Source organism: Loa loa, assembly GCF_000183805.2.
Source record: "Loa loa unplaced genomic scaffold supercont3.684, whole genome shotgun sequence".
In the NCBI taxonomy this organism is placed as follows: domain Eukaryota; kingdom Metazoa; phylum Nematoda; class Chromadorea; order Rhabditida; family Onchocercidae; genus Loa; species Loa loa.
The window spans coordinates 4,828-15,071 of NW_018108864.1; the positions used below are offsets into that span (position 1 = coordinate 4,828).

Genomic DNA, 10,244 nt, shown 5'->3' on the forward strand with positions numbered 1-10,244 from the left:
GAGAGAGAGAGAGAGACGACCATAATGATCCATCCATCAATTTGCTAACAATTACTCACTAGTAACTCTTTTTCCTGTTGCAAAATTCTATGGAATAGCTTTTAGGATGATACAATTCTTCCTCTAAAATTCCCCTCTTTCTTTTCCCTTTCTTTCTCCTCCATTCTCCCTCTCATTTTTCCTCTTTCCTTTTTCTCTTCCTTTATTCATCTCTTTTAACCCTCATTCCAGTTTTGTGCCGAAAATTTAATTTACGAAATATTGTTGTGATCAAAGATCGTCTAATCCAAATTCAAAGCTCAATTAGAAGAGATCATTGAATTTGAAGTCTATTGAAAAAAAGGCGAGGGATAAAATAAATTTGGTTAGTAGAGAGAGAGCATTAATTAAGTATATCTAAATATTCGTTTTATCTTTCCTTTCGTCTTTCATCTCTCACCTCTCATAACTTTCTCCTTTCTATTACCTCACTTTAAACAAGGGTAAATGGAAGAGAAAAAAATTGGATATTGAATTGAAAGAATATATTTAAAAAAAAAAAAAATACAAATTCTTCCCCTTAATAAAACCTGAAAATGTATCATTTTGTTAAAGCGAGAGAAGAAAAAATTTTTTAATTCAATTTTTTTTATTTCAATTGAATTGATTTCTTAATATTATAACATTCAATGAAGTATAAAATCAAAACGAAAAAAAAAAAACAACTGAATAAGGCATTTAGCGAAGAAAAAAGTACTCTTAAAAAGATTAAATTTAAATTAAAATTTCAAACTAAAGGGACGGAAATGAATACACTATTTTTATTGATCCCTTCTTTTTTTCCCCCGCATATTGTGGCGTATTTGTTTTAGGAAAATTCCTCAAGAAAAAAAAAAAATAAAACAAATACTTTATCTTTCAACATGAATGATAATAAAATTTAAAATAGAAATAATTAGTTGAATGCCATTACAAATAATAATGTTAACCGAAAGAAAAAATGTCCCCAAAAATTATTGTTTTCTAAAAAAGAATGTTATTCCAGGAAAAAAAACGGAGGAAAAAATGGAAAAAAGCGTTGCAATAAAATACGAACAACAAAAATTGTTTTAAATATCATTTATTTTTTTGTTTTTTTCCTTTTTCATTACATTCTGGAGAAGTTATCGATTTTTGGTCATTGCAAATATTTGACTTCAATCTTAAATATGAACGGAATGAATGGAAGAAAGGAATTGTCATAAACAGATGGAAGGGAAATTTAAGACTAACAGAATGAATTTCCATTTTCACCGTATTTCGTAGATAGCAATGAATTTTCAATATTAGTTAAACCTTTACATACTTATATGAGTAAATGAAACATTAAATGAAGCCATTCATTAATTAATGTTGGCTAAATCATACGAAAACAACAAAAATTTGTATATGGGATTAAGTAAACTTCAAATTAATTAATACATTAATTTCAAAAATTAATTCATTTATTTTTCGTTTAATTTAATTTTATTAACAGGAAAGATATGTATTTTTATCATCTTTACTTTTATTAATACTTTTGAAAAAGTCATCAACCATTTAATTTATACAAAATTTTAATTTTTAATTTACACAAATTGGAATATTTTGCAACCAATTTCATCATGCTTTGTATTTTTGATCATCTTTTAATTCACCACTGCTGGATATTTATTGGAAATATCTGACTGATAATGATAATTAACAATGATTCATTGATGCAGCACTTCCTTGCATTGCAAAATTTACCCAAAAAATGAACTTAATTTGAATGAACTAATAAATTTTAACAAATATTACTTTTCTTTTTAAATTAATTAATAAATAATTGGTTAATTTTTTGTTTTTGAAAAGTACAATAAGCGGAAAAAAATCATTTATTGACTATTTTTCCTTTTATTTGAATTAATTAAAAAAATGCTATCCACTATCTACAAAATCCTTACTTTGATGATTATCAAAGAAGGATGATTAACTGATAACAAAACATGAATGAGGAATAGTAATGATAAAATCATATTTTAACCAATTGAAATGCCCCCATTTAAATCGACAAATTTCTCTGAAATATATTCAAATTTAATTTGTCGAACAGTCTTCTATGCTATGATTCTTCAATAATTATTCGCAATCATAACACAGCTTTATTTTGTTATTAATTCCTTTCAAATTCAGTTTTTCCGTTCTTCTCTTTTCAAAATACTAAATATTTATTACTAAGTGTTTGGCGTTTGACATGTTATTTAAAAAACAGGAACGACCGGATAAGCGTAATGTGTTAATCGGAATCAGTGAACAATTTTTAAAAGTTTTGAAATTCTGATTAAAATTAAAAATTTTGATTCATCGGAGAATTCCTTATCAAATTCTATATGCAAAAACAGTTAGTTAATTTCTCAAATTCGAACCAAATATAAAAGAAAAAGAAAAAGAAAAACCGAATTTTTCGTTCAACCAATTATGTGATAAAGCACATTTGTGCAGAAAATATATAAATTCAATTAGTTCGCTAAACGAATTTTACATAATTAAAATCTTTTGAACCATTAAAAGCATTTTAAGTTAAACGAAAAACTAAAACAGATGGTAAATTAAAGCTTTTCTCGCTTTTATTCTCTTGATTTCTTTTTTTTCTTTTTTTTTCTTTTTTTTTTCATTGCAAGCATTTTAAACATTTCTTGTCGAACACAATAATTTTTTTTTAAGAAAAAATTTGAAAAGCAATTAGGATTTGGTCATTAACCAGTAAACAAAATTATCTGTTGAGTAGGTCATTGAATGAGATACTATGGAGTTGATATTGGGCAAGATTTTATTGAATGCACATTAAATGTAAATGTATTGTTGCACTTGTTATCCTATTAATTTGTTATTTTAATTAAATAATCCATACGTGGTGATTGTACTAGCAAATAGAATTGTCTTCCGTTTAATTAGTATTTTGGTAATTATAATGGGACTTTCAAAAGTTATTAGTTTCGGGTTTTATCTGTTATGGAACAATAATTATGGACATTTTCCAGTAATCCATTTCAGTTTTTAATATCGAGTACTCTCCATATTATTGTATATCCTGTCTGATAATCTTCTAAAAAATTGTTCATCAAATACTTTTATTGATTCAAAACTCCTTTTTATTAAAATCGAAATTCTCTTTTTTATTTTGCATTTAAATTAAATTTTCAAGTGATCTGCTCGTTTCATTTCGGTAGCATATTTCGTTGGGATGTTGCACAACAAGGAAGTATTAGTCCTTCGTATGTTTATGATCAAGTTATGGGTTTGATTATGGCTTTTTCGGTTTGATTCCGATTAGTTAGTTCGCCTGGGGTTTTTGAACTTTGCCAGAGATTTCAGCAATTTCAGATTTTATTGATTACCTGATAAAATATTTATTAGTGACAATAATATAAGTAATAGTATTTAAGTATAAATGATAATTGTGGAAGTACGCAACTTACATAGAGCTTCTGCACATTTTTTTTCGGTATCTATATTTTTACACTTATCATTATCATTTGCTTATTTTACACGCACTTTCTTTTTTTCTTTTTCATCGACAATCATTTTTACAAAATTAGCATTACATAAAAAAATCAAAATGCAAGCGTAAAAAGCATGTTTTGTATTGAATTTTGTTTAATCTCGAAATTTCATCGATTATGTCCTAAACTCCCTGCAAAATAGTTTTATTAGAATTTGAATTTCTGATGAAGTTCCATCCACTGATGTGTGATATCATGACATGATGTGCGCCAAATAAGTGATTTCATTAATTTCCACGGTATGTAAGAAACTTTGTATCAAATCTGCTTTGTCATACTTGTTTATAGATCTCAAAAATTGGGTAGGACCATTTTTAAATGCCAATCGGAACTTCACGCTGCTCAGAATTGTCACTGGAATTAGGTGAGAAGTCTGGTTGGTTGTTGAAGTGGACTAATTATATCAAAGGATATCGACAACGTTGGTTCGTGCTCGATTCACATGCTAATCTAAGTTATTATAGGTCAGTATTATTTCTAATGAATTTCTTGAAAAAAAGACTTAAATTTTATAAACCTTAGTGGTACACAGTGTATCTCACAGTCATTGATTTTTTTTTAAATAAAAGGGCATATCTGATCTTCTTTAAATATGAGGATGTAGAATTTCGAAGAAATTGGCTTATCGCTGACTCAAATTGTTGTCGCTAACTCAAATTGTTGTTTTTTCCTATTGGGTTTTTCGATGATCCGAAACAAAACGAAGTGATAAAGATTTAAAAATTCCATCCCTTAGTCAGTTCGTATGTTTTGATCTTTAGAAAAAGAGATTACTGGAATTGGGTAATCCTGAATACTTAAAAAATCAAATGTGGAAAAGAGCTTTCAAACGAAAAGAAAATTTGATCTGATTTATCCCATGAAAATTTGGTCTGATTTTTTTTTTTATTCTAATGGGATTTATTCGAATAGATTGGATTAATTGGATTCTTTATTATATATCATTTAGTTGCATGATTCTCATCTTTTCTAATAACAATCCTTTTGTTATTCTTTTAGACTATTTAGTTATAAAAAGAAAAGGAGTTAGTTCAATTTCATTTTCACTTTTATGATTTCAAATATGTTAGAAGAAGCAATATTGTTCAATCATATTTACAGTCGTACTTTCTATATTTTTTAGAGTATTTACATCAATTTTAGGTCAAGTGATTTAAATATTTCGGGTCGCCTGTTTATTTTAATTATTGTTTAACGAAGCTAATCAACTTGGAGATTGAATAGAAAGTTTTAGGCCGGGATTTTGGATTTGAAGATTTTGTATTTAAAATATGTTGGTGGTCCTTCTTAATTTCGGCTTGGGATTACTATTCATTCGGCGTATAAACTGCCATTTTTACAAGTTACAAATTTTAATGGATGTAGTGGATCTTCTGCCAATGTTTTAAGAGCAATTTTTCTGCTAAGTGTCTTACTCGCCATTACAGCCAGGGAAGAAAAACTTGCCATGCAATAAAAATGTTTAGTTGCTTAATTTTTTCAGATTTTTGCAATGTTTTTAAAATCTTAATCAAGTTCATTACCATAGATAAAAGGTACACCTATAACTCTATTTAAACTATACTTTGTTTAATTTTTTTTCTTTTTATCTAGGGATTAATGCACAATTAAAAATTGCAGTAAAAAAAGTGAATCGAATGCATACAGTTCTGTTTCTGTGTAGTGATAGTTAAAAGTTTTTCGTATTTGTTATACCTTTTTTAATATAAAAATTTTGGAAAATTTCTTATATTCGATAATAATGAATCATCATCGAAATTGATGGCGTTTCGTTAAGAAAACTTTCTGGTCAGAATTTTGGCAAATTTGTTGTCTTGTATGTCATTCTGTGTCGAAATTTGTTTTATTGTGTGCAAACATTTGTTTTAATGTGTTCACTAATTTGATTAGTTATCTCTGAACAATTTTTTTCAATAACAAATATGTCTTGCTACATTAGTGATTGTTTCTTCAATTGTTAAGTTCCGGATAAAACTAAACTAGTGTATTGCTGTAAAACTGTTCCTTTAACGGGTGTGGGACACATATCTGTAATCAATTCCTGTACGTTTAAGGACACTTTTTTTCTAACTTAGATTTGTAGTTTCCAGGATATAGCAAGGTAATTACATACATTTGAAAATGGCAAGCGTTAATCCACATTCTTTTCAAGTCGAAGCATCAGGAAATTCAATGAAAAGGCTCGTTATCGCATTTTAGTTAAAATAGCCATGCTAATGAGAGATTGTCAACGCTGTCAAAACTAACTGAGATTGACAGGTTGTAAATTAGTTTTTCAAAAAATTATACTGGAAGAAGTAATTCAACCAGAAAATCAGTTCATATGTTGTGCTTTCTTAAAGCGAAATAAGAATGGAAATTCTTCATAGAACGGCATCAAAAAGATGTTTATTTTTCAAAAGGAAATTTAGTTTCGATTATGATTAAAAGTCAGTGATGCACTACATCGAGCTTGCTAGGGATATTACTGAGAAGTTTCGTAATTCATGACATTGCAAATACTACTGTCTATCATTTAAATTTTTTGTATGTATATTAACGTGTAAACATCGCACTGATAAGATTAACGGTCTTATAGCTGTATTTTAATTGATTTTTTCTAACAAGTGCAATTTTATTGCTCTATTAGAGTACTAAAGAAATAAATTGGTAACGAACATACATACATAAAGCAAAATGAATAGACATTGTCTTCTTTCTTTTTTTTTTTGTTTTCCAATCTCTCTGCTCCTATAGCATTTGCTCTTGGATTTCAATGAAGAAATTTACCTTTTTTTCTCACGTTAAATGCTCAGGTTCACTATCATCATCTCTTAGAACTCCTTGCTCTGTTTCAGATGTTAATATAAACACTGGAAGGATGCCTTTGCTGTGTTTTAGTTGTAAATCATCACCGAGGTATTTTTGTAAAACTTCCACATAGTTTTGGACATATTTTCAGAGAAATTGATTTATTACCGGAGAAAGTTTTAGAAATATTCGGTTGAAATATTTTACTGCTCATGTTTTTGAACTAGCATTACCAGAAAAGAATGTACGTAAATGCAAAAAATGTATGTATCAGCGTCATCATCAACTTATAAAACGAATATTCTGAGAATTATTGCTGCGATAGCTGCAGAATTGCTTCCGGAAAAGTCTAACTGATAGTATGCCGGAAATATTGGTATCCAAATATCGATGGTATTTTAGTAGATCAGTTAATCAGAAGCTGATCGTTTCTCTTCTGTGTTTTTCGAAAATGGTGTGTAATCCGACTATATATGAGCTGCAAAATTGAATTTCGAATTTTCAAATGTTTCAAAATTGACATTCGAAGTTTTAATAGAAGGCTGCATTTAAAGAAATTAGCTGATATGATCATATCCCTTGAAACTTTAAGCATGTTCATTGGAACTTTTTCAGAAATTCGTCAGAAGTAGGTCAGTCATGCCGCGGTAGTATCAATTTGCAAGAGGCTCGTATCCATGCAGACAAAACAACGAACAGCTTGATAATTTCAGCACCTTCGCAAACATTTCATTTGAAAGCACAAAATGAACTGGATTATGACAAATGGTTTCATGCGCTTGAATGTGCTCGCCATCGCGCTGTTCGTGACGCTGAATCAGGTTCCTTCGAAAAAGTCTCTTGGTTTTTATTCGGCAGTTTATTTTCCTGTCCATCATTTCAGCCTCTATTCCTTCTTTTATGCTCTTTTTGCCATCTTATGAATTTTTTCTTCATGTTTTCCGACTTCATACCAAGAAAAAAGTAACATTCTGGTTCAAACAATAAAATCAAAAGAGCAACTTCTTAACGATAAGTTTCGTGAAAACTTCAGTGAGAAATTTCAATTTAATCTTTTTGTTTGCCCTTCACTTTTCTTTTTTTCGAAGAACGAAAAGTTCACTAAAACTGTTGCTGGAAAAATTCTTAGAAATCTTGTCATACATTGAGAATAGTACCGCTGGAAAATACGTTAGGCGATAAATCTCGGAAACTTCGACTTAGATTGCGCCATCTTTTCTGATTTTACCATCGTTTATCATTTTTATCATTGTCATTATCACCGTTGCGATTTTTGTCATCAAGAATTAAAGAAAAAGTGGTGGCGGATGTTTTATTTTTTATGAATTTAATTTGTTGTTATATGCGATGGATAGTTGAAAAATTATTGAGAAACATTTTTTGCTGCTAACTGTACATAATCAGGGCAAATACTGCTTTTGCGGTATTCTTTATCATTTTACAGATGAGGACGACGATATCAAGATGAGCGTATCTAGCAACAGTAGTGTCACTGCAATCGAAACAATGAACCGAGCAATTGCTACTAAAATTTTTGATTTAAGGACATGCAGCTCCCTTATTTGTCTGTTTTCTATTTATTAAGATTATTAGAAGGAATACTAGAAATTTGTTTCTTAAATTAAGTTCTAACAATATTTAAGGGAAATCTCTTTTTCTTCTTTTTCTTTTTTTGTATGCAATTTTTTCTGCACGAATCTTTTGAGGGAAAATATTAAGAATATTTGAGGGAAAATATTCAAAATATTCTTTTCTTTGGTCTCCTGTTCTGATTCCCTCATTTACTCAGTTTCAAAATGGATCCTGATCCATTTATTTGATTTATAGTTTTTTATAGATTATGTAATTATATTTTTATAGATTATATACCAAGTACGAATTCACTATCAATTTCATTTCAAAAATCATTTTGCAGCGAATCTCAATTTACTCAAGAATTTTAGCAAAACATGGATCAGAACTTTTGAGAGCAATGAGTGATCTAGAAAAAACGGAAAGAATTAAAGCCGTGGCTGAACGCATTAACCTGTTTAAGATTACAATTGCTGCAATGATGAAAGCTTGCGAAGAATTTGTCACTCTAACTGCCGAAGTATGAACTCTTTAGTTTTTCCTTAAAAAACATTTCAAAAATCTTCAAAAGAAAAGTGGAAATTTCTTCATGTATTTTTATCAGTGTTCATTGTCACTGTGTACAGATCAGAAAGGGAAGTGCTAACGTTCTCTTCTTTTTTTGTCAAAAAGAAGCTTGACTTTGATTTTATACTAATATAAAGATTTTATACTAATAGTCGGAAACTTTTAATGAAATGAATCAAGGAACAAAGTCTTAGAAAAAAGGAGGTGATGAGTGAAAGTAGTGAAAATTTAAATGAATTCTTTGCGGTTTTACAAAGAACTTGTTTTAGTGTTTCTCACGGCTATATCATGAATTGTGGAATGATTTTAGTTTTCACTCACTGTTACTGTATCCTAAATAATTTTGCAAGTTGATTGTTTTTACATTTTGAAATTATCAGAAAAGTTTTTCGATTTTTTCTTTTTGAACTCCCCTTAAGTTAAGCCCACTTATTTTAAATTAAATAAGGTGGAAAACTTATTTATTGTTTTAATTGACCTATTGTATGGTAGGAATCGAAAAAGGTGGGGCGTTATGCAGCAAACGAACATGAACAACGCTTAAGATTACAAGATCAGTTGGAAGAGCTTGCGCAGCAACATAGTAATCTTGAACGTGTGGCATATCACTCGACACATAAAGGCAGTGTCACTTCGGAGCCACGTAAATCTTATGAAATTTCCTAAATTTTTCTGGAAATCAAAATCAGTGCTTTCCTTTTCTTTTGTCTAATAAGATATTTGTTCTGATCAGGGAAATTAAAATTAAAATTCAGTTGTTTCCTTCTTGATCTACTGGGATGGATATGGAATGTTTGCAACTTTTACGAAGGATCGGTCTCATTTTCCATTGATAAACATGAAGTAGTATATCACCTTGAAGTATTTAGAAACATGCGCTTATCCCATTCCTGGTTGTACTTATATGTTTAACTTTTTTTCTATGTGATGAAATAAATGGCAGAGTTTCTCTTTCCTCATTATTTATTGAAAGAATTTTGGTTTATTGCAGCATTTTTGGATGCAGAAGAAGAATTCCATGATGCCTATGACTATGTTTCTGATATGTATGATGGCAGGTAAGTCTAATATGCATGATCGCTAGCAGGTTGCGTGGTACTTTGGAGTTGCAACTGATGAAAGAGGACATTGTGTACGCATCGAGAATTGTTGTTTCGAACTCCAAATTTTTTTTTAATTTTTTAGAAAATCCAGTTCTTCTCAGACGGAATCTATTGGTGAAGTGACAAATTCGAAATTATTTAATGCTGAAATTATTTATCCAAAAACAGTTAAGGTATGGATTTCAAATTTTGTCCATCAGTAGCTAACGGTGAAATCTACCACATATCTTTACGTAAAATGACATACTTTTTTTTTTTCAGTCGGAAACGAGATTAGCCCGTTGCAGTCCAGGAACCCAACATTCACGGCAGCACCGTACCAAAATACCCGAGAGACCACAAACTTCCATCAGTTTGTGGTCCATTATGCGCAATTGCATTGGCAAGGAATTGAGCAAAATTCCGATGCCTGTTTGTTAATTTTTAAACTGATAGGCTGCTTGGAAGGAAACAATATTTAACAGTTAGCTGTAGGATATCCAGAAAGTTGTGCTGATCCAAGAGGTTATAATGAGTAGGAAGGAAAAGCATCCGTTGTGTAATAAACAATAAACGATTAAAATTATCATGCTTATATTTGTGCCCTTTTTCTATGCATACTCCGCTGAGAATAGTTTGACTCGAACTTTCCTGAATATGACCCAAGTAATCATTCTATAATCCTAAGCAG

General features: G+C 29.7%; 1 protein-coding gene across 1 annotated transcript in view; it reads left to right on the plus strand.

Annotated features, from left to right (window-relative positions):
• Nucleotides 1–6,947: 6,947 nt before the first annotated feature.
• The window catches only part of LOAG_18921 (oxysterol-binding protein), a gene marked incomplete at its 5' end in the record, with an annotated part of 6,580 nt that continues 3,283 nt past the window's right edge, over nucleotides 6,948–10,244 (plus strand). Inside the window, 7 exons of the mRNA XM_020451583.1 lie at nucleotides 6,948–7,153; nucleotides 7,777–7,896; nucleotides 8,276–8,424; nucleotides 8,964–9,114; nucleotides 9,463–9,529; nucleotides 9,657–9,747; nucleotides 9,836–9,985. Of these exons, the coding sequence (XP_020304620.1) occupies nucleotides 6,948–7,153; nucleotides 7,777–7,896; nucleotides 8,276–8,424; nucleotides 8,964–9,114; nucleotides 9,463–9,529; nucleotides 9,657–9,747; nucleotides 9,836–9,985 (934 nt within the window). The remainder of the gene's footprint in view (nucleotides 7,154–7,776; nucleotides 7,897–8,275; nucleotides 8,425–8,963; nucleotides 9,115–9,462; nucleotides 9,530–9,656; nucleotides 9,748–9,835; nucleotides 9,986–10,244) is intronic.